The 22,776-nt window shown below is 40.0% G+C and overlaps 3 protein-coding genes and 2 long non-coding RNA genes across 6 annotated transcripts; 3 read left to right on the top strand and 2 right to left on the bottom strand.

Moving 5' to 3' along the window:
• The first annotated feature begins 407 nt into the window (after positions 1-407).
• Positions 408-3,694, top strand: bpnt1 (bisphosphate nucleotidase 1). Of its 2 annotated transcripts, XM_069514728.1 has the most exons (10): positions 411-519; positions 1,019-1,137; positions 1,233-1,337; positions 1,428-1,535; positions 1,699-1,747; positions 2,160-2,243; positions 2,384-2,475; positions 2,551-2,748; positions 2,878-2,983; positions 3,105-3,694. In XM_069514728.1, the coding sequence occupies exons 2-10, from the start codon at positions 1,021-1,023 to the stop codon at positions 3,254-3,256; spliced, it is 1,011 nt and encodes a 336-aa protein (XP_069370829.1). In that variant the 5' UTR covers positions 411-519; positions 1,019-1,020; the 3' UTR covers positions 3,257-3,694. The 2 variants fall into 2 exon arrangements, with proteins under 2 accessions (XP_019953221.1, XP_069370829.1); XM_020097662.2 differs by lacking the exon at positions 2,160-2,243 and having other exon boundaries at positions 408-519.
• On the bottom strand, positions 3,321-7,841 carry LOC109636109 (serine/threonine-protein phosphatase PP1-beta catalytic subunit-like). The gene is made up of 8 exons (XM_069514730.1): positions 7,687-7,841; positions 6,467-6,598; positions 6,102-6,332; positions 5,809-5,913; positions 5,586-5,657; positions 5,201-5,352; positions 4,985-5,119; positions 3,321-4,882 (listed from the first exon to the last, which is right to left on the bottom strand). Exons 1-8 carry the CDS (start codon positions 7,736-7,738, stop codon positions 4,787-4,789), a joined length of 975 nt encoding a protein of 324 aa, XP_069370831.1. The 5' UTR covers positions 7,739-7,841; the 3' UTR covers positions 3,321-4,786.
• On the top strand, positions 6,526-9,096 carry LOC138405541 (uncharacterized). The gene is made up of 3 exons (XR_011239304.1): positions 6,526-6,665; positions 6,894-6,962; positions 8,800-9,096. It is a non-coding gene; the product is annotated as an uncharacterized lncRNA (long non-coding RNA).
• Positions 8,110-20,816, bottom strand: LOC109635983 (phospholipase B1, membrane-associated-like). Its single transcript, XM_069514709.1, has 42 exons — positions 20,454-20,816; positions 19,859-19,912; positions 19,498-19,558; positions 19,390-19,424; positions 19,209-19,284; positions 19,079-19,130; positions 18,634-18,714; positions 18,438-18,503; positions 18,299-18,348; positions 17,949-18,018; positions 17,702-17,797; positions 17,344-17,418; positions 17,186-17,257; positions 17,015-17,089; positions 16,857-16,917; positions 16,543-16,601; positions 15,954-16,027; positions 15,830-15,873; positions 15,642-15,750; positions 15,214-15,265; positions 15,006-15,086; positions 14,863-14,928; positions 14,678-14,778; positions 14,285-14,366; positions 14,102-14,206; positions 13,754-13,849; positions 13,459-13,530; positions 13,183-13,260; positions 12,639-12,699; positions 12,282-12,340; positions 11,674-11,741; positions 11,540-11,583; positions 11,297-11,399; positions 11,146-11,197; positions 10,973-11,053; positions 10,809-10,874; positions 10,613-10,707; positions 10,164-10,245; positions 9,955-10,059; positions 9,771-9,866; positions 9,601-9,675; positions 8,110-8,990 (listed from the first exon to the last, which is right to left on the bottom strand). Exons 1-42 carry the CDS (start codon positions 20,710-20,712, stop codon positions 8,739-8,741), a joined length of 3,441 nt encoding a protein of 1,146 aa, XP_069370810.1. The 5' UTR covers positions 20,713-20,816; the 3' UTR covers positions 8,110-8,738.
• On the top strand, positions 13,418-22,159 carry LOC138405542 (uncharacterized). The gene is made up of 3 exons (XR_011239305.1): positions 13,418-13,556; positions 13,767-13,860; positions 22,026-22,159. It is a non-coding gene; the product is annotated as an uncharacterized lncRNA (long non-coding RNA).
• Positions 22,160-22,776: the final 617 nt, after the last annotated feature.

Genomic DNA, 22,776 nt, shown 5'->3' with positions numbered 1-22,776 from the left:
GTTAGTTATTCTGAAAGTAAGAATTAAAAAAACTTTATATAAAACTATAGAGACAGTTTGATTTGTATAGCCCCGCCTCTTTATGCTTCAAATCAAACTCGACGGACTCTAGGACCCGTAGAGTGCCTTTTTGTACAGAGAGTACATGTTCGGAGACAAAGCGAGATGGTTCACCCAGGTCTAAAAACCGTTTAATCGCGTTTCATTTTGGCTGAGACCTTAAATAATGTTCCAGTCTGTTTTTAAAGATCATCACTAGACTCATGCGAATGTGAATGAACTCTTAAATACGTATAAAAATATAAACACGACCATTTAGTTGACAAGTGTCCTGACAAGTGAGTTTTCCGGGCGACACTAGAACCTCTGGGTTGGAAGTGAACTATCTTGACTCTTTGAATCGGCTCTTTGGCGGTGAAGTGGTTTGTATTTCCGGGTTCACTCAGCTTCAGTTTGTCAGCTGTTGTGTGTGTCTGTGTGTGTGTGAGTGTGTGTGAGTGTGTGTTGGTGCTGCAGTCAGTAAGTCTCCTCTTCATCACATAACTTTATGTTTTATCTTTGATTCATCCTGTTCGTCATTAACACAGTAACACGTGTGATTCAGCGAGTACACCACAGTAGCGTGTTAGCAGGTTAGCTTGTGTAAAAGCTTCTTAATGCTAATCTAGCAGTGCTGTAAGTTTAATGCTTCAGTTCAACAGAAATGGTCAGTGAGGACTCTTCAAGTCTAAAGAGCTTATTCAGGACTTTAATCTAAATTTAAACGATCTGATGTAAAGAAAACTAAAGACATCATCACACCATTCAAAGTGCGAGAGAGAGGAGGGATGAACGAACAGATGTTAGTACATTTTCTTCATCTAAAATAATCAGTGGAGTTTATTTTTCAGATAAAGATGGTGCATGATCATTAAGACAACTTCATCATGAACCACTATATAAGCTGTGGACCTAAATCAATCAGTAATGTGTTTGAATGTGTCAGTTACTGATGTCTGTCTTTGTCTCTGTCCTTCAGCGATGTCTGGAAGTCCTGTGATCATGCGTCTGGTGGCGTCTGCACACTCTGTGGCAGAAAAGGCCGGGGCCATCGTGAGGAAGGTCCTTCACAGTGGAGAGCTTGGCATCGTGGAGAAGGTGGGACTCGTGTATTTGTAAAGTTATAAAGCTCCCAGCCTCGTGATCATTGTCGTGTTGACCTTTTTCCGATTCCTCCGCGTGTCTTTCCACAGACAGGAGCTAATGATCTGCAGACGCTGGCGGACAGACTGGCACAGCAGAGCATTTGTGCTTCGCTGTCCAGACGCTTCCCAAAAGTCACCATCATTGGAGAAGAGGTGAGCGAAAGAAAAATAACTGTGGTTTAAGGCTTTCTATGGGTGGACATTGAGGACAAAGACAAAGACATGTGTGCCTTGCTTATCCAGGATCTTCCATCTGAGGAGGTGAAGGAGGACGTCATTGAGAATGGCCAGGCCGAGGACATCCTCCAGAAGAGCTGCCCAGCAGAATACAGTGGGCTGAAAGAGGAGGAGGTAAACGACCAGTAGATCCAGAAGTGCAATGTATATTTTCAGTAACAGTAATTAGGTAAAGCTGAAGGATGTGAAGTTGTGTTGTGTTTCTGTGTCACCATTGTTAGAAGTTGATATTGTGACTTTCACTTTGTGCTCATGTTGGTGTTTTCCTGTGTCTCAGCTTGTTGTGTGGGTCGATCCACTCGATGGCACAAAGGAATATACTGAAGGTAGGATCCAAACATATGCTTCTTATAACTCTGTGTGACAAATGCATTTCATTTTCTGCACAGTGGGCGGAGGCTTCATTGTGAGTTAATTGACTGAACAAATAGGTTTAGCTCTGAAGTGGCTCCACCAGCTTCTTATCTTGGAGACATTCAACACACACACTGATAAATTTATTGTTGTCAAATTCATTAATTGACTAATTACTTCAGCCCCTCTACATTCTGCTTCCTGAAACTCAAGTCTTTAACCGCAACTCATTTGAGACTTTTTATTCCTTCCTCAAAATTCTTTAGTATGTTTGGTTATTTTCTGGCTCTCAGGTTCACTGTCACTTTCACCTTTTCCTTTCCTTTCTCTGTGTATTTCTCTGTCTCTGTCTTCCTTTATCTAATCGCGCTCTGCCAACCCCAGCGTCGAGGTATCTCCGTCACCAAACTGAGGCCCAGACACCACACGGAGGGTCGGTGACCTCTCAGCCTCACAGCACAGCTCTCTGTAATGTTGACACGTAGAAAAGCAGCGCTGGAAAACCTCTGCATGCTGTATTGACTCTCAACCTGCCAGAGCAGCTTCTCGTGTTTACTCAGCGAGTAAAGTCGTTAAGTGGCCTCCAGCTAACGTCCTGCTGTTTCCAGGGCTCCTGGATAACGTGACGGTGCTGATTGGAATTGCATACGGAGGCAGAGCTATAGCAGGTGTCATCAACCAGCCATTCTACAACTATCAGGTACAGTTAAATCTAAGTATTGTTCTGCAGCTGCGTTTTAAAACCCAACACTCAAGTTAATTCAGACTCTGTCAGCTTGGAGCAGGAGCAGTTTTAGGAAGAACCATGTGGGGAATGCTGGGACTGGGCGCCTTTGGATTTCAGCTGCAGGAAGTTCCAGGTGACAGAAGAATCGTCACCACCACCCGTTCCCACAGCAACAAGCTGGTAACGGACTGTGTAGATGCCATGGAGCCGCACGAAGTTGTAAAAGTGGGTGGTGCTGGAAATAAGGTGAGATGGATTCAAATCTTCTTTAGCACGTGGGGATTTTGCTCCTCCAAAATCATGGTTTACGCACAAAGAGACAAAAAGCCTGTTGCTGTGTGAATAACACCTGGTTACTGATTCACCTCTCTGCAGATAATTCAGCTTGTTGAGGGAAAAGCATCAGCTTATGTCTTCGCAAGTCCAGGATGTAAGAAGTGGGACACCTGTGCTCCTGAGGCCATCCTGCACGCAGTCGGAGGTAAAATCTCTCATTTCTTTTTACAGACTTGTACAGGAAAGCTTTTCAAACAGTCTTTTATTTATGTGTGTTTGTAGGTTAAATGCTAAATATTTCACCAGCTCCTTCTGTCCTTGTGCAGGTAAACTGACTGACATGCACGGCAATGCGTACCGCTACGAGGCAGATGTGAAGCACATGAACTCGGCCGGTGTTCTCGCGACACTGCGCAACCACGAGTACTACGTCGGCAGAGTACCACAGTCGGTGAGGCAAGCCCTCAAGTCAGACTGAGGAGACAGAAAATACTTTGGCTCACGTGTAATTCAGCAACAACACCCATCAGAAAAGAGCAGACTCAAAAGCACTTCCATTTATTTCACTCATTTGAAACAAAGTCGTACAAATCTCGAAACATCGTAACGTAACTTTTTCAACTCGAAGACCAATCGCTGTACAAGGCAAAAGGCAAGATTATATTATATTAAATAAAAACACTCGAGTCAAATGTTCATCAGTGAGTTGGAAACGATTCACTGTACTTCATTCAATAACCACTAGGTGGAAACAGTGTAACATCACTAGCATAATGCCGACAACAAACAACATCGTCTTGACCTCTTCACAATGTCATGCGATGACTGAGGTGCAGCAGTTTTCAGTGTGAGAGAGGTAGACGTTTATTCTGCTGTGAAGAACTAACAGCGTTTAAAACTGATGTTATAATATTCATTCATGTCTTGTGTTATTTATTAGTTCTTCGCTTTTCTTTCAAAACTTTCACTCTGGCTCCAAATGTCGTCACAAGTGCAAGATGGCAGCATCTGTATCCAGGATATTTTAGCTTCATTTTTGTTCAACGGGAGGAAGATGAGAAATGTCGTCCATCTTTAAACACAGTCTATGCTTTCTTTCATTTCCACACACAATGAATTTACACCAGAACAAAAAAGTAACATTTTAATTGAATCGCCTTTTTCTTTACTTTACACCAACAATGGAAATTCTGCTCTTCAACAACCACAAATGCTGGTTTAGTGATGTGAGGGGTGCAAGTGTTCAGATCTGAAGCTGGAAACACGTCACTAATGCAGCTTATCTATTGTTTATGAATGCCCGCGTAAAAAAATTACCAAAGCTGCCTGGTTGTACTTTTTTTAAGTTCAAATAGGCTCACAGACATTTCCTCTTGCATGTGGCTCGATTTCTGGTGATGCTTATTGCACTTTTAACATCAAAATCAAAGGATTTTAGAGATGCCTAACATTCTTGAGTCATAAAGAAAAACTTATTTTACTATGTCAAACTTTTCCCTCTCTGCTTTTAGCTCATATTGAAGGGGACAATGGCAGTAATCAGGTAAATTACATGCACATCAGGCAAGTCGAGGTGGAACAGTAAATATTTGGGGGGTTAATTACATTGAAAAGGGCAAAGAACCAGTCTCAGTCTCACAAGTGTGCATGCATTCACAAAATCACAATGGAAGTTGTTCATCTGGAGGCAGAGAAGCATCTTTTCTTAGCATTGTTTTTCACAAAGGGTTAGTTTTAAATATTGCTGAATGGACTGAGCAGTGGAAATGAAGGCTGAGTGAATACACACCATGGCGTTGAAAAAACTGAGTAAAGGAAATACCACTCGTGTTCATAAAAATATCCACGGAACGGGCAACAACAAACAGTCCTGGAGTTTCTGTTTACACATGAACGAGCTTACTGAGAGAAGGCTGGAGTGTTTGAGGCAGCCTGCAGAGACACGGGCCAGAGACCAGCCAGGGGAGGGGCAGGAGAGTCGGAAGGGGGGCCAGACGCTCACCTCTTCTTAGGTGCCTGAGTGGTGCGAGGGGGGGGTGACAGGGCGTCCCGAATTCACCCCTCCATACTGGTACTTTGCTTTTTTTTCCGACGGCTTCAGAATCTGAAAGTCAGGCGACGGTAGTGATAAAAACATTGACAGCAGATGCAGGTGGGTCCAAATCCTGATGAACATTCCAGTGCAACATAAAACTGAACTCCGTACCTGAAAGGAGCACATAAGCGACTCGTCCACACTCATCATGCCGCCCGCGTTGTCAAACTCCCCGCAGTAGTTGGAGGCAGAAAACAGCGTCACCAGCTGTTGCTTGGCAAAGAACTCGTAGCCATCTTCAACAACCTGTGGTCAGAGGAATTAGAGCTGAAAGTAGAATTTCCACAGAATCTTTTTGAATACAGCAGGTCTTACCTCCTCTCTTACCTGATGCCCTCGGCAGATGAGATCCAGGTCGTGGCGGTTTAGGAACTTGCTCACCACGTCGGCCCCGAAGGTGAAGGAAACTCCCCGGTCGTTCTCTCCCCATCCCTGCACGTCTTTGTCTGGGTCTGACCACAGCAGGTCGCACAGCAAGCCTGGAACAAAGCAGCAGCACGAGTAAGACAAGTAACACTCAGAAGTCATAAACTGATATAAACAAGGGTTTCCTGTATAAGAAAGACTGTAACTTAAAAAGTTAATTTTCATTTCATACTCATAGACAGTGGTGGTAAACTACAAACTTTTCCAGCTCTATCACCTCAGTCTCAGAAATTAACAGTAACTTATTATTAGTAACCATCTTGTCTGTGAGCGTAAAACCACAGACCTGTGTCAGGGATGTCAGTGGGTCTCATAATACGTCGAATTTGTTCCATGGACTGAAGATCAGGAGAGAGACCTGAGGAGAACAAGAGATTCTGATTAAAGTGACTTTTAAACCCATCTTTGGGGCGCACTGTCAACGCACATCATAATAATATATACATATATATATCACATTATCCTAGAATTAAATTACTGGCTGCTACTGTTCATGATACTTCACAAACCTCCATGGCAGCAGAAGATCTTCTCATCGATAATGGCAGCAATGGGCAGGCAATTAAAACAGTCTGTGAATGTCTTCCAGAGCTTTATGTTGAACCTGCGTTTGCCTGAGGAAGAAAACATAAAGACGTGGAAGATAACAACACAAATCAACTTTTTTAACTAAATAATACCTTTACAATAAAGAGTTTTTAATGTTTGTAAATGTTAATTGGACTCTTCCTTGGCTAAATGAAAAACACAGGATTTTGGGAAGTAGACATTGGACGACAAACAAGTATGTTTTCAAACTTACACTCATCATAAAAGCCGTAGATGCGATTGATGGAAGCACACTCGTGGTTCCCCCTGAGCAAGAAGAAGTTTTCTGGGTATTTGATCTTGTAGGCCAGCAGCAGGCAGATGGTCTCCAGCGACTGTTTCCCTCTGTCCACGTAATCCCCCAGGAACAAATAGTTGGCCTCCGGAGGGAAACCTCCATACTCAAATAGCCTCAGCAAGTCTGTGTACTGTCCGTGGATATCACCTGGAATCATATATTCAGATGTTACATGTTTAATCCACATCATAATCTCTGTGACGAGCATAACATTTTATTTTAATTAATGGGATTGAATGAAGATTATAATGCAACAAATATAGTTGTATACAAATTCTCACCACAGATTTTGAGCGGAGCTTCGAGTTCTAGCAGGATGGGCTGACTGAGGAAGATCTCTCTGGACTTGATGCAGAGCCCCTGCACCTCAGCCTCCGTCATCTGGACGGTCTTCCCTGGACGACATCCTCGTACTGCGAGTCAAACGTACAAAGAAGTGAACGCCACGCTCAACGCGGACGGATCTTTAAATAGGGATTAGTAAGTATTTGACAACCAGATTGCTGCATCAAATTCAACGTAAATCCGTTTACAAACATTAAGAAAGTGTAAGAATTGTGAAATTCATACTCCAAACTAACGGGACATTACCAGGAAGTGTCTGCATCTATTGTAAGACACAAGGAAATAATTTAGTTTTTGTCCACTTGTATTAAAATGCCTTCCAATTATTATGAGACCATGTTCCTGTCGTGTTTTGTCTTTCAGAGTTGAGGTTAGCTTCTCTTTAGTTTACTGGCGAGCAGAGGAACGAACAGCTTGTTGGCCCAGCTGGAGGTAAGTGTGTGTGTGTGTGTGTGTGTGTGTGTGTGTGTGTGTGTGTGTGTGTGTGTGTGTGTGTGTGTGTGTGTGTGTGTGTGTGTGTGTGTGTGTGTGTGTGAAGGACACAAGTCTGGAGGACAAGTTCATGCAGCTGTAACTGCATCTGGATTTTAATTGAACAATTCATTTTCTAAAGACAAGGTTATGCTAGCAACAAACAAACAAACAAAAAGACAATATTGAATACGATATAGTCATTTTACTTTTAATCACAGAACCTCACTGTGAATATTTCTTTGATTAAATCAAAAGCAATTTAACTTTTTTAAGATTTTAACTTGGGTGCGTTTGGAGGGTGCTGACGTCACGGCCATGGCACCGAGATCTCTCGACGTTGCTAAGCAACCACAGCATTCCTCCATCCTCCATCTTCTACAGAATACAACATGAACACGAAAAAACACGCGAACACGCCTGCAGCCACTGAGAAAACTGCGTTCAGCCCTCTTTATATACAGTCTATGGTTCAGCCACCATTCCCCGGAACTCTGTTTTTAATTTTCTGCGCAGAGTCGCAACAAACAACCCGTGAAATCACAGCAACGTTCACCGCTGCGCTCCCAACGGACACGGAACAGACAAAGAGGAGCCGTCGTGTTTGAACGCGGCGTGAAGTTCCCGGCTACACGCCCGACGTGTTTCCTCACCCAAGCAGACACGAGTGACGACGCTCTCTTACCTTCGAGTAGCCGAGAGATGAGGCTGTCTAAGTTCAACTCGCTCTCCGCCATGTTTCTCTTACGCAGGCAGCGCAGAGGTGGGGGCAAGATTCAGCCCCGAGTGTTGACTGGCAGGCTCAGAGAGCAGCGTGGAAGGCACATGTACAACTTCAGGGTATTTGTGTGTTTATTTTTTTTATTTTTTTTTTATTTTACTGAAATTACAGAAAGAGAGCTCAGCGCACTGCAGATTAGGAAAACACATGCAAATATGAAAACAATCCTTGTAAGGTTTCCACCAGTGTGATCATCTAAATTGTACGGATTGTTTCTTAATGGGCCCTTTATATTTGAGTACTTTATCAAATCAAATTTTATTTGTATGGCCCAAATTCACAAAACCTCCATCACTTCCATTGACGAGAAGACACGTGACGATTAACTTGGTTATTGTAGAGTTTTAATTTTGTCAATAAATAGAAATGATAAAATAAAATGTGCAAAGTTCCTGGATTTCAGTCAGTTGCATTTGGAAAATTTCACAATCTCTATGCAGTACAAAAAAATGACACATAATTTACATACTTAAGTACAATTAAGAGATATTTTTTGAACTAGCATTGAATTATTTGAATACTTGAAACAGTACTGCCAGTTCAACAGATAATTTACATACTTGTCTACAGCTCTTTGCAGGTTTTATTCCTTTACTGTGTTTTTCCTACATATTATTTCCTATGTGCTGAGCCACAGTGGTTCACACCCTAAAATAAAACTGAACTGCTGCTGCCACCTCTCAGACAAGGTGAGAAACTGACAGAATAAAAACAGAGAGCAAACAAGCAGCAGAGTCAAACTTTTGGCAAAACATAAACCCACAGATGATTCTGATAAGAGGTGATGGACCAAATATTGGCCTGAATTGAACAAGTGGCAAGAATGAAAACCCTAATGTTCGATCAATGTGGCTGTTTTTACTTTTTACAGTCTGTCCTCTTCAAAAATTATCTTATAAACGATGCTTAAAGCAGCTTCAAGGCTTGAACTACTGTTGACAATGAGAATGTTGGTATTAAAAGTTGGTTGCATTCATTTCCACTCCTCTCCGCACTTTGTTTTTCGGTCCTTGACAGCAGGAGAACAGCAGCCAGGCGACGGTGATGCCAGCCAGTAAACTGACGACTCCCGCGACCACTGGCACCCACACGGGCAGGGAGGAGGGACACTCCACTACAGGGGTGGCTGATGTAGGACTGGATATAGGTGGGAGGGTTACTGGAGGACGTGGAAGACTGTTTTTCTTTGTGAAGACAAAGGGACTGGCCTGTGGGGAAGGTAAAACAGTTATAATTTTTAAAAATGTTCAACTTTCAAAAACAGGCCCATGGTGTTTTGATGTTTAATAAATAAGAGTTTACAAAATAAGTCAACATACGGATCGAAACACACAAAATATGTAACAGATATGTTTTTAAAACCAAGCAACCAAATATTTATGAAATGTTATATAATATTTATTTGTGGTCTTTTTTTATTTCTTTTCAGTACTTTATATTTAAAGTTAACTAATTTTTTTCAAATTTGATATTTTTATTTTCATAATTTCCTTTTATTTTGTCATGTCAAGTTAATTTTCCCAAGAATAGTTTGGTTAGTCCCAAGAACAAGCAGAATGAAGTAGTAATTCATAAAAACAAAATAGCAATAACACACTAATCTACAAAACAAACAACATTGGATCCAACATTGTTGCATTATGCACAAACAAAACTAGATATTAATAATATATTTCCATAAAATGTATTTATGTCATTTCACACTTTCAGTCTCCACAAAAGTTAAACCAATTGATTATTGAAATCTAACCTGGGATAGAAAATAAAAAGGTCTCATTGACTGACTGATGGGTTTCAGTCTGAACTCTCCACACATACCTGAGACGGACAGTGAATCTTGGAGCGATCATACGTGAAGTTATTGTACGGCTGCTTCCTCCCGACGGGCTCCAGCTGTTAAAGACAGAAAGAGGAATTCTCTCAAATCAATATTGCTTGAAAACACTGGTCTCTCTGCTTCACTTTGGTCCACGGTGCCCAGCACTCACCATGTTGTTCCAAAGGGCGATGGCCATCTCAGCGTGAGCTCGCTCACTGATGTGGAAACAGTCGACGGAGAAGAAACTGGGGTCGGCCTCTCCCTTCTAAAGAAAAGATAATATTTTCAGCTTGAGCATGTTTTATTATTTGCGTGTGGATGCTTGTTTTAATACGTCGGCCTCTGTAACTCACTCCAATATGAGGGATGAAGGTATTGTGTAGAAATGGTTGAAGGACGACGGCAAAATCCTCCTTCCCCTCATAGCGATCTCCAGAAATAAGATGCTGGATCTCAATCTAGGCATGAAATTCAAATCTTTTAATAAAAATGATAAATTACAGCTAAGATTAATTTGCTTATTATCTGTTTTTTCTCGAAATATTATTAGAAAAGCTTTTACCTGGTACTCCTGATTGATTCGTTTTATCTCTTCAAGCTCTGGGGAGTTTTCCGCTGGGTTTATGAGACAGGGACAACTGTTCCTGCAAAAAAACCCTTGTTAGTTTAAAGGGTGAACTAAAGTTTGAAATGAAAAAATAAGACGAGGATATAGTGTTAACGTTTAACTCTATAGCATCTTTCTAATCCAAGTGAAATCTAGTGGAAACAAGTGCAGCGCAAAAATCCCCCCCTCCTTATTTTCAACTTTTTTAAGCTTTTGTGAAGATTTTATGGATTTTTCTTGACTTGTATTATTCTCATAAGTCATTCTTTATAACCTGTATAAACATACAGCTATATCACCAAAGAAAGGATCTTGGAGACGTTGTATGTACTGATATTGTACATGATTTAAAAGATAATGGAAAACAGGCCAGAAACATCCAGTCAGATTAAAACCAAACAAACCTGGGCAGTAGAGAACAGGGCAGTGAAGTCCTCTTAACTGTTCTCAAAGGAAGTATCTCCAGAATTTCCACAACGTTGACCAACAGTCTCGGTACCTGAAGAGTCCGAGAGATAAAGGTGTAGCACAGACAGTAAAATACGATCCACTTGTAAAGATTAGAGATGAGATGAATTTAATATTGTTAATATGACTCACCTCTTTGTGGAGCATGTCCAAACCAATCATAAGATTGTGGCTGTAATTCTTAGGTGACAGATTATTCTGTGGAAATATGTAAAGAATGTTTTTATTGCTATTCCAGAACTTGCAGAAATGAATATGTTTGTGTAAAGTATAAAAAAACATTAAGGAGCACTTACTTGGTCTACGCAATAATGGCAAAGATCGTTTCCCCCGACAAATATGGTTACAAGTTTCCAGTCGTTTTCAAAATTCACTTTCTGTGTAGGATTTATGTGGAACATCAGAGTTAAGATTCACACTGTGTGAGTCAGACGTGGAGAGAGTTCATTTGTATTTGAGGAAGACTCACCTTATCCTCTCTCATGGCCTTGATGAGAGCCTGCACTTGTGCTGGAATGTCTCTGTGCAGAACAAACCCAGACAGGAGGAGGTGAGAAATAACAACGGGTGGTTCGGAGGTTTTACTTAAACGGAGCAACCAAAAAGAAATGTGCACTCACGAGGTCTTAGCTCCAGGTGCAGCCATGTTGAAGCCCTTCTTTTTGACCAGACCCTGATCTGTAGAGAAGCCCTTCAGGGAGGGGTTGAACTTCCTCAAGATGTCTGAGGGGAAACCAAGGACAAATATCCTACTTAGAAACAACTTGTCTAAAGCTACCTGAACATGAGTAGCAGTGGTTTCAAGAAGTTATCATTCATGAAATCATTGGAGTTTTTTTGCCAAACAAGCGACATAAACTCACTAGGAAGTGTTGTGACATTCCCCAGATCCATATCCCCCCCGATGCTGCAAGAAAAACCCAAACAAACATTGCTGTGGTTTGTGAAATTGAACAATTACCGTGACTGTTATTTACACCATCAAGACTCATTTTACCTCCATGATACTCCTTTATATTCGTTTTTGAGGTTAAAGTAGCTCTTTGCTTTCGCTCCGGTGCCGACCTGTAAACAGAACCAGCCACAGACAGATAGGTGAGTCGCAGATGGAGATTAAAAAATGACCAGAACATAAAAGAGAAGTTCATCACTGATGGGAATTATCTGGCTGATAAGGAGTTGATTAGAGAGTTCATAGTTCAATGACATCAAATAACCGATATCAGCGGGTTCACTAATGGTGATAAGTGTGTAATGTGTCCATTCAACACACACATACTCCAGATTTTATATAAAGTGCACAATAATTACCTGTTAAGCATGTATTTAAAGATATTTGATACTTTCTAATATCTGTCCAGCTGTTTTGTACATCACATATTCTTAAAACGTTTTAAAAATAGCTTTAATCTCAATTTATTTCTTTTTTACTTTTACTTAATTTGCATTTTTATTAAATGTTATTGTTGTTTTGTCATGGAAAGCACTTTGTATCTTTCATGAGAAAAGTGCTGTGCAAACAAAGATAATAATAATATATATATATATATTTTTTTATTAACTTACCAAAAAGAATAAATTAAATCATTGTGCTGTGACTTTTACCGTTAAAGAGTCTCCCAGCGCTGCCACCACCATGATGTCAGCCGGTCTCAGCTTGTGAACTACAGATAAAACACAAAGAAGAGATTCAACATCAAGATATTCACAATTATCCTTCCTGTGTTTATTTCTACCAGCTCCTTCAGTATACGGGGAAACAGAGTTTAAAGCCACCATGTATTTTACTTTGCGTATGATTATCTGTTAAATCATCTTGGTGTTATTACAGTCTTGTTCGTGGTTGATTTTCATTCCAGCACTTCACTGACAGTTTGTAGTTGTACGCCACCATTTCTTCATTTCAACTTATTGCCGCATATCGACCGTCTGCTGATAATAAGCTGATGACTATCGTCTCACCTGAAGTCGGGATGGTGTCGGATGGAACAAGGTCCACACAGGAGAAGTCACTTCCCCAGTTCTGGAGAGGACAGAAGGCAAAAGCTATGTTTTTATTCCTAAAATAATACATTTGGTTCATTCGTTTCTTGAAAAATAAATCATTCGTTTTGTGCATGTTTCTATCAAACGGACAAAAAACATCAGGAGTTTGTCCGTTGTATTTTTCTGTGATAGAAAATTGATAAATAATATTAATTAATGTGGTAATCCGAAATATGACAGTTTCCCTTATTGGTTTTCAATGTCTCGGTGAACTTTACTTCATTCACACCGTGAGTTTAGTGCCGACACATCTTATTGTGGGGGTTAGGGTTATTAGTTTCATTAAATGTATTTATTTGAGTGAAAAAACATTTTGATTATTTTGTCAAACCAGCGACTTAGAGCCCAAATTCAGCTTGTAGTTTAAATCTTCACTTTGTGAAGAGCGTCTCAAAAATTTAATTTTCAACCTTTGTAACAAATCACTTTTCGTCCTCTCCTCTGACGGGGGGGTGCTTACTGTAATGGGTCCAGGTGCTGGGGAGGGACCAGTGTAATTGTAATGGCTGTTGTTAAAGGTGCGAATATACGGTGAAGTCTGCAAAAAAACAGAGAGAGAAGAAAAAACATTATATCACGGCAGCTTCCAAATATAGAAAGATGCTACATTCAATCAAACCCTATGTTTGCAATCTTTTCTCAGTGTTTTGTTTCCTCACAGTCGGAACATTAGAGAAACCAGGAGACGTGAAACAACACATTATGTTCAATTCTCAGTTAAATCAAAATGTTTTACCTTGGTTGGACAATTCAGGTCAATATCTGCAGAGAAATCCTGTTGGGACGTTTTGTTGCCCAGAGGTTCCAGCTGGGAAAACAGGAGTCAGAGTGACAGTGAGTATAATTTGAATTGATTTAATATTGTGGTACATTAATATAACATTAGTATTATTATTGTGATCCTGTGCAAGAATACTTTGATCTCGCTACTTAAGAATTTACTGACAAAACATTAAATTAAATTCATCCATAACAAAGTGAGAGTGGCATGTAATAGTGTACAAGTGTGTTCTTGTCTGTCTGAGAGTTACCATGTTGTTCCAGAGGGAGCGAGCCATCAGTGTTTGGGCCTTCTGGCTGAGGTGGAAGCAGTCGGCACTGAAGAAGGAGCGATCAGGACGACCATCCTGCAGAGAAGGTACAGTAAATGTTTATTTCATCGATCGGAGCAGTAAGTTGTACACGTATTTTGACCAATGTGACACAGGACGGTGCAAGATGCAGAAAAACAAAACTGCCAGAGCATGAAATAAAAAATAGAGCTGCCAACGAATGGTTTCCAAATACCTCAAACAACAAATTTAAAATCAACGTAAAATACATTTGCTTTTTTTGTGGGAAAATTCTCAGAGAGATTTGTTTTGAGTGATCATTGTTACCGGCAGTCTGGGCACAACGATGTCCCTGAAGAAAGGCTGGATGACCACGGTGAAGTCTGAGCGAGTGTCGTAGCGGCCGGACTCCACGAGCTCATGGAGAGAACGCTTAGAGAAAGAGAGAGAAGGTGTCAGAGCCTGAGGATGGAGAGGGACGTAATCTTACCGATGGAGGTGTTTGCTCACCTGATAAATTCTGTTCATGTTATCCAACATCTCAAGAGCTTTAGAGTTGGACTTTGGCAAAACAACGCAAGGGCACAGAATTCTGGCAAAGGAGAGATAACATGGTTCTAAATCACTCAATATATTTTATTATTTATTAGATGATAATGCAGAGAACATGCAGGAATCATTTTTATTGTCTTATACTCAATAACAGCATGAAATTCTTGGTTTACCTTTATATATTTAGTAAAATAAGAGGGTTTTTTAATTATTAAAGAAGTATTTCAATTATAATTGTAGAATAGTACATAAAGTTAATATAATATGTATTTAGCCTAAAGAAAAATGAACTGATAGAAGTTATTTTTCGTATTTTGATAAACTTATAAGTCAGAGAGAAGTGATACTCACTTCACGAGCCAAGTTGGACATTTAAGTGAAGCATCCATGTGCATTTCTCTCAGGGGGATGATGTGCAGAGGCTCTATCAGGTTCACCAGAGCTCGAGGCACCTGTTAATGCAAACAAACATTCAACCAGACCAATGAACATCGAAACAAAAACAGCGTCTCCAGTGCAAAGTCGGGTTTATTTACCTGTTTTTTCAGATAATCCAGACTTTCACGAATATTCAGAATATAATTCTCTGGAGAATAGAGCAGCTGTGAAGAGAATAAAACGTTTTAATGACGTGTGCTTGACGCGTCTGACGGCGACTCGACGTCAGTAGGTTACTCACAGAGTTATAGCAGTGGTCACAGATGTCGTTTCCACCGATGAAAAGCGTGATCACTTTCCAATCAGATTTAAAATTGATTCTCTGGACAAGAAAGAAGATGAAACATGGACACGTGATGCAGTTTGTACTTCTGTTAAAGGCTTTTTCAATCTCCAATCAAATACAACACATACAAGAACAAGATGATTATATATGTCTATAAACTCACAGAGTCGCTCTTCATCCTTGCCACCAGGGTTCGAACCTGTGAGGGTATGTCCCTTAAAAAGTGAAAAACAAAATAGAACTATAATAATATACTCAGGCAGTTAAAAGCACATTTAGCTGAAGATGTATTGTACTGTCGGCTATATCCAAGTCCCGTTTTCTTTTAGATTTAATGGTAGAGTATAACATAATTTAGTCTCGACCAGTTTATGTTAAAACAAACAAAAAGAAAAGTGATTCATTTTATTCAAACAAAATAATATAAAAAACTAGAAAATGTATTTAGCAGCATTTTCCAAATTGAAGAATGAACTTTTACTTTTTCTTTCATCTCCTATCTTTTTTATACATGTATATATGTATATATTAATATGACAGTTTTTATATATATAAATATAGTATGAAGCTGCTGCCTCCAGTAAGACTCACTTGCTTTTGGCTCCGGCCACAGCCTGGTTGAGAAAAGCCTGAGGAGTCTGTTCTTTGCCCATATTGACAGAGTAGCCCGTCAGGTTGTGATTATAATACTTTAAGATGTCTGTTGAAAGAAGAGCGATAAAGTAAGGTGATGTTTTTAAGAGTCTACGATAACTGGAAGTTACAGAGATGAGACTCACTGGGCAGAGTGGTGACAGAGGTGAGGTTGTCATCTCCACCGATGCTAAGGAGGAAAATAACGTCTTTAAGTAGTTTTCTCAGTAACTGATGTGAAAGCTGTAGTTTTATATCCAGAACACTCACCTCCAGGACAAACCCCTGTACTGACGCAGGACGTCCAGGATGTTGTTTGGCTTGGCTGCGATGCCGTTACCTGCCTGATGGAGGAAGAAAGAGAAAATGTTTAAGTGACATGAAGATACAGAACCGTACCTCTCCAGATAGACAAGATTAAACAGTATCAGATTCTCCTTTATTCATAGAAGTTAAGAAAAGATTCCATCCAATTATGTAATTTAAACTCATCCGCTTAAACCTTTAGATCTTTAAACTGTTAAATTATTATGTAATCAAGACACTTTTTTAAATCACAGATAAATATATAATTATCTCATCAATCACTCAAACAAAGCTCTGTCTTTATAAATGTTATAAACTTTGGTGAATAGAAATTCAAGTTTTATGTGGCAGCATCAGGGCGGGTGCTAAATCAGGTGTCATTCAATATTCATAAATAGTCCATCTATATATATATAACTACACACAGTATATGAATCTAAACTATTACATAACTGATATTTACATCTTATCTTTCTATATATCAACATTTTTATTCACTTATTTTAGAGTATATGTTTTTATATATATATGTCGAACAAAGAGAGCGACTCACTGTCAGAGAGTCTCCCACAGCAGCCACCACTTTGATGTCTGCAGGCCTGAGTTCATGAACTGGGAAAATACAGAAAAAGTCTCTGACCAGTCAGAATAATATCAGAGTCCTTTAATTCGAGAACACGTGACATCCAGAGCAACTTTAAAACAATACTACTCATCGAGTATAATAATAGAGAAATGCAACTCTCTAGAAATACTGCACGGTGGGATTAAAGTAGCATTTCAAATATCACAAAAAGCCTCTGCAGAAAAAAATGACAAAAGTTTTATTTTTCCTCGTTTCGCTGTTGGAAGTGTGGAGTATCTCACCTGAGGTGGGTACGGAGGCCGAGGGGCTGAAGTCGTCGCAGGGCATCTCTGTTCCCATGAACTGAGCGGACACACAGAGCACATCCACGGTCAGAACTAAACAGGAAGTTATCAACACCTCCACCACTGCCTCCGTCTGGCTCCACATCACTACTCACAGGGACAAGTAGAGGAGACACATCACTGGGGCTATTTGAAGGAGAGTTTCCCTCCGTCCTCAGGAAGGGTCGGTCCTTTGGGGCGGGACACAGACAGAGGAGGAGACGCACAATTAGAATTATTTACAACCTCAGTACATTTTGTCCAGCAGTTGTCCAGCAGTCCCTCACCTCAGCTGGACATGGCAGCATCATGATGTTTCCACTGTCGTCTGTGTTGTGTTGGCCGACTGTGGGCTGCAGCTGCAAGACAGAAAACTCTTTGTCTTCATGTTTGCCACCGAAAGAACAATGACTCTGTATGTGTGTGTTTGTGTGTGAGGCTTTACCAGGTTTGTCCACATCTGCATCATCAGGTTATCAGTCTGTTGTGTAGCTTCTGACTCAGATACATGTTTCCCGCTCTGTTTATAAAGAAAGAACACGGTGTTTGTTAGATATAAAACTTATATCTTCACTTTGTGCTGTGAGATAATCAGGACTCTGTGTGTGTCACTGTCACGAGCTCGTTCAGCGGCTCAGAGACTGAGCAGCGCTCTTTAAACGTTTCTTTACCGAACACTAACGAAGGACGCGGCTCTGGTCAGGGCCTGATTTTCATTTGATTGGTGAACAAGGTGTTTGAGATGGTGCAGATTAGAGGAACTATCAGACTGATGGTAGATATATGAGCTGACTGTAACTCACAGGGCCTGTGATGAGAGGTTGGTCCTGCAGAGTGACGGTGAAGTCGTCTCTGTCGTTGTACCAGCGTCTCTTTACCAGGAGCTTGTCCAGGGACTCCTGCTCAGTGAAGAGGAGTTTGAGAAGAAAGGTTCAGCTTTAATAAGTAATGAGATTTTTACTTGTTCATACTCGTCCAACACACATCAGAAATTCACAGCAGCTAAAATAACCCCGGGACCGAACTGTTGAAGATGAATTACGGACAAACCTGCAGAGACTGAGTCAGCATGGTCCTCAGGAGTCTGACTTCTCCTTCACTGTTTGTTCCCATGCACGTCCTGTTAGTGAAACACATTGTCTCTCACTATCTCCATTTTTACGATAAAAAGAATAAGCTAATAAAGTAGATTAGATTAGGTGAACTACAGAGCACCACAGCCATTTACAGCCTCTTGATACATGTGAAACCTCTGTCAACATGTCATTTGTTAAAGGTAACACACCATCTTCCACAGAAGAATGAAAGATCATTTATCTCTGATATTGGTATCAGCCCCAAAAATCCACATCTGTCAGACTTTAGTTACAAACCATTGAACCACTGGAATATGAACTTACTTGTGCTGTTCTCCATCCCACAATGCAATGCTGACGATTGTCTGCTTCACCTGCAACACAGTGATGTGAAACAAATGTAAGAAGTTCTGCAAACACAGCGACGTGAAAGAAAAAATACAGTTAATGATGTGAAATGAACCTGAGAGCGCAGCAGCTGCAGAGCTTCATCCACCTCTTCAACCAGCGTCTGGAGAACAGACTGAACCTGCACACAAACAGAGGGACACTGAAATCATCTGTTTATTCATCTGAAACACAAAAGAACAAGCGGAACTAATCTAAAATCTAAATCTATTTTTAAAATAATAACATCATAACAATATTTCACTGTTCACCTGCTGCTGCTTGACGGCACAGAGACGATCCACCTGAACGAACAGAAGCACCAGCTTCCAGTCTCTGTCCACGTCAGTCACCTGCAGGTGGAAACAAATACCAGCTGTTTATATCACAGTTTTCTGAGACTGTTTATATATTTGTAATTAAATCTTTGTATCGGAACGCAACAGGTCAGAAAACGTCAGACTTAAGGTTCAGCAAATACTGAGAAAAAGGTTCACATCAATAAATAGAATAATAAATGTACATGGGCTTAAGAGAAATAGCAAGGAAATGATTCTGAATTTATAAAATGTCAACAAGCTGTTTTAAAACAAAGAAGAGTTATATGATATTTGATTGGTTGAAGACTATATTATGGTGTTATTGCACCATTAACACTATAAACGAGCCGTTTGATATAAGTTCAATAGGAAAATGAACGGACGTTAAAGCTCCTACCTTGTTGTTCCGGAGCTGGAGGGACACGTCCTCTGCCTGATCCACCAGTGTCCTGTAAGAACACAGAGTAAGACAATGAAACACCAGTCACTTGTACCACACTGTATTCATCTTAACGTTCCGTCTGTACCTTTGTTGAGGGGCGTAAAGGTTTGTTTCCACTGAGGGGGGGCTGATCAGTGCAGGATTGAACATGAACATCAGCTCTGACAGACGGAAACAAACCCAAGTTTAAATTAACTCAAAAACCCAAAAGCTTAGTTTTCCTCTAAAGTTTAAAAACCCAACAAACGACGAAGTAGAAGATTTACCTGTGAGTCTTGCCACCACTGTGGACAGCTCGGTGCTGCAGGGAGAGAAACAGTGTTGTCATGGTTTCCTGATAGAATGGTTGATGCTCACTGTTGAGTCGTGCTCACCTGTGCACGTGAAGTCCGATGGAGGAAACCACAGCCACGTCTGAGGGTCGAACGCCGTCAACTTCAGAGCAAAGAAAAAACATTTAAAACAGAATCTAGAACTTAACTATAGGAAGATTTATTCCGTAGTAGATTTGTTACTTTGCACTCTGGATTCAATTAAAGTAAAAAGTGAATTAGAAGTTTACAGATTTTAGAGTTAAACTGACGAATTCTTCTCCACATTTGATTTTTTTTTTACACATATTCGTAAACCAGTTTTAATCTTAAGAGCTTTGATCAAACTGTTGCTTTAAGGACACATTGTTCAAACATACATTATTCAAAACAGTTAAATTAAATCTGGTCAACACTGACTCACCGGTGGAGGGAGGCAGCTGGGAAGCAAACATCTGGCTGCAGGGCAGTCCGCTCACTGAAAGCAGGAGGACATGATTTAGAAATGATTGTTATTAACTGATCATTATTATTATTATTATAAGTATCATGAGTGTAAGTTACTCTTCCTCTGGTCCACACAACCACACACCTCCAGTGAAGATGCTCAGAGACAAACATCATAATAACATCAGAAAAGTATCATACTACTATATTCATATACACTATACTATATAGATTCATGCTATAATTAATTACATTAATACTATAATTAAAGTAGAAAATGAATGTATATTTAAGAATGTTCCTACATTGTTTTCTTATTTCTTAACTCATATATATTTTATACATATTACTGTTTTATTGTTGTAGGCAAAAACAAACAAACGTCTAATACCAAATAACTTCAGATTATAAGTTTAGTTTCTGGTGTTTTTGCCTGTTTGTCAGTTTTTACTTTGAAACACATTCGGCTTCATCCTCTGAAATGTTCATCAGCTTCAAGTTTACAGCAACAGAATCCAAAGGAAAGAAAAACCAGCAGCGACAGACTGAAACAAGCTTTTTGTGACAGAGACCTGTTTTCCATGTGAGGCTCAGCAGAGCGACGAGAACCAGCCGTGGAAGCATCTTCTCTGTGGTTCTGTCAGATTCTGTGGGTCGTCTGTGCAGCCGCTCTTCCTCTGTCCTCTCTGCTGCTCTCCTCTCTATCTTTGTCAATATCACCTCTGCCTGGTCGATAGTCGAGTCATAAACATGCTCCGAGGGGGAGGGACCAGACTGTTTGTCCAAAGGTTTTCTAACAATGATGCCGATAAGATCATAATGAACATTCATCGTATTAATGAGTGACAGTGAACAATGTGCTGCTATTTATAGACTCTCTGAAAAATTCACTTTCACCTATTTGGTTGCAGTTAATAAGATCAATAAATATTTAATCTAAAATACAATCTAGAATATGACGATAAGGAGTCTCTGTATATACAGTATATTCATTTTCATGCCACACAGTGAACAACACTCTTGCGTGTATTGTTTTACAACTCGGTCTTTAATAAAATATTCTACTTTACTTTTCAAAACCTTGGCAAAAAAAATCAGCTACAGCAAAGTTCCCTTCATGTTCAGACCACAAGAAATTAACAGAAATAAAAAAACAGTTTACCAAAAAGTACAAACTTTGTCTTAATATGATGATTAAAAAATAAATTAACCTCGTTCTTAATTTCACTGAGCAACACAAAAGTTACCCAAAACCTCTGGAGGGGCATCAAACCTTAAAAGGTGACAATAACAATAAAAACTATTATTGTTATCGTCAAACATTTGATTTCTAACTCGCTTTTAACAAATGCTCAAAGAAACTTTTTACAAAAACTGTGAAAGCCAATAACTGCAAGTAATAAGTACCTGAACGTCACCTCTTTGTCTTTTCTGTGAATAATACTTCACATACATTTATACACAGAAGCTTTTCTCTCTGAGTTAATATTCAATTTTTATTTTTGCCACTTAACAAGTCACTTTTCTCGGTACATGACAAACATCTAGCTCCTGATCTCCAACATGTTTATGAGCCTGATTTCCTGTCAGACTGTCACAGGTTTGATTTCTTAAGAGCCGGACGGATGTTTGTCCTGCTGCAGTATCTAATGAACCCTTGACATGTTGACTTGACCTCTCAACGTAAGGAATCACGCCACTTTGTTGGCAGACTGTGAAACCATGTGAGTGTTTATTGGTGTAACAGGGGCAAAGGGGATTATTCTGGTTAATGGCAGAATAACACTTTAGTTTTTCCATCAACCGCACTTGTCGTTGGCTTCACATCAAGTGAACTGATCGTTCTGTGTTTCGTGAATGTGGATTTAAAGAAAACCGGTGATTTATCTCGTTTGTTAACTACATGAGTTTAGATTAAAGTTGTGTGAGTTTGTGTGACGCTGCAGTTTTCCACTGAGCCTCCTGCAGATTCATTTCTCCTCATTCAAGAATGTGCATTAATTCAGTGTGTTGATATAAATACGTTGGTAAAGATGATCTTTTTTTAAAATCTTCTCTACAACAGCAGCTATAGAAATTCTCTTTTTTTACATAACGCTGATGCTTTGACGTAACAAACCCGACTATCTCTCCCCTGATTACAGGTGCGGGTCTTTCAAACCAGTTGAGAGAACAACGAACCAGATGCTGAGGACTCATTTCCTTATTCTCATGAACTACATTAATACCAGCTCTCGCCCCTCCAGCACCACACCCATCCACCGGAGGTTTAGTCAGAAGCCTACTGTAAAATAAAAGTACAGTCGTGATCTCGGGGTTGTTTCCTTGTCGTGCTGCAGACCTAAGAAAACCGGCACTAACCAGAGAGTCAGCTGCAATCGTGATTACGATAATCCTGATATGAGGCCTCGCTTCCTTTATAGTCCGTTATCTTCCCTCAAGGACACTAACTCTGCATAAACCTCCTTCTGAGGCCGAATGACCCTCATCAACGCTAATCTTTGAACGGGCTCAGATGAACAGTTTGTCCTGTAGTTACACTTCTGCAGCTACTTGATAATCACCCCCATGATCTGTACAAATAATTCAAACGTGGTGCGACAGAATGAGTCTGAAAACAGGTTGATATTTATGGATAAACCTGAGTCAGAAGTCGTTTTTAGACATGACATCCGAAAAATATCCAGATAAATGAGTGAGGACATTCTCCAGTGTTATTTTACATGTCTGTACCAACATCAACCCTTATCATTAAAAGCTTTTGAATCTCTTGTTCAGAATAAAATCAGATTGACACGATTGGAACTTGATCTGTTATTTGATTTTTTTTTTTACATTGCATGACGATAAGGAGACGAGACAACTTTACTGTATCTTGATATCTGGGTAACTGAC

This window comes from Paralichthys olivaceus, chromosome 19, assembly GCF_024713975.1.
Source record: "Paralichthys olivaceus isolate ysfri-2021 chromosome 19, ASM2471397v2, whole genome shotgun sequence".
Lineage (NCBI taxonomy): Eukaryota > Metazoa > Chordata > Actinopteri > Pleuronectiformes > Paralichthyidae > Paralichthys > Paralichthys olivaceus.
The sequence above is the reverse complement of the archived record's forward strand: the minus strand, read 5'-3'. Positions and strand labels throughout refer to the sequence as shown.

What these genes read in the sequence shown, in the direction of transcription:
- bpnt1 (XM_069514728.1), top strand. Translation starts at nt 1,021, where the DNA reads ATGTCTGGAAGTCCTGTGATCATGCGTCTGGTGGCGTCTGCACACTCT. An exon ending in GTGGGCTGAAAGAGGAGGAG is followed by an intron (nt 1,536 to 1,698) that starts GTAAACGACCAG and finishes CCTGTGTCTCAG; the next exon opens with CTTGTTGTGTGGGTCGATCC. An exon ending in CACAAAGGAATATACTGAAG is followed by an intron (nt 1,748 to 2,159) that starts GTAGGATCCAAA and finishes TGCCAACCCCAG; the next exon opens with CGTCGAGGTATCTCCGTCAC.
- LOC109636109 (XM_069514730.1), bottom strand. Translation starts at nt 7,738, where the DNA reads ATGGCGGAGAGCGAGTTGAACTTAGACAGCCTCATCTCTCGGCTACTC. An exon ending in TCATCTGCCGAGGGCATCAG is followed by an intron (nt 5,120 to 5,200) that starts GTAAGAGAGGAG and finishes CTCTGACCACAG; the next exon opens with GTTGTTGAAGATGGCTACGA. An exon ending in CGCTTATGTGCTCCTTTCAG is followed by an intron (nt 4,883 to 4,984) that starts GTACGGAGTTCA and finishes CCTGACTTTCAG; the next exon opens with ATTCTGAAGCCGTCGGAAAA.
- LOC109635983 (XM_069514709.1), bottom strand. Translation starts at nt 20,712, where the DNA reads ATGAATGTTCATTATGATCTTATCGGCATCATTGTTAGAAAACCTTTG. An exon ending in AACCTCTCATCACAGGCCCT is followed by an intron (nt 17,419 to 17,701) that starts GTGAGTTACAGT and finishes CTTTATAAACAG; the next exon opens with AGCGGGAAACATGTATCTGA. An exon ending in TATAAAGGAGTATCATGGAG is followed by an intron (nt 11,584 to 11,673) that starts GTAAAATGAGTC and finishes TTTTTCTTGCAG; the next exon opens with CATCGGGGGGGATATGGATC.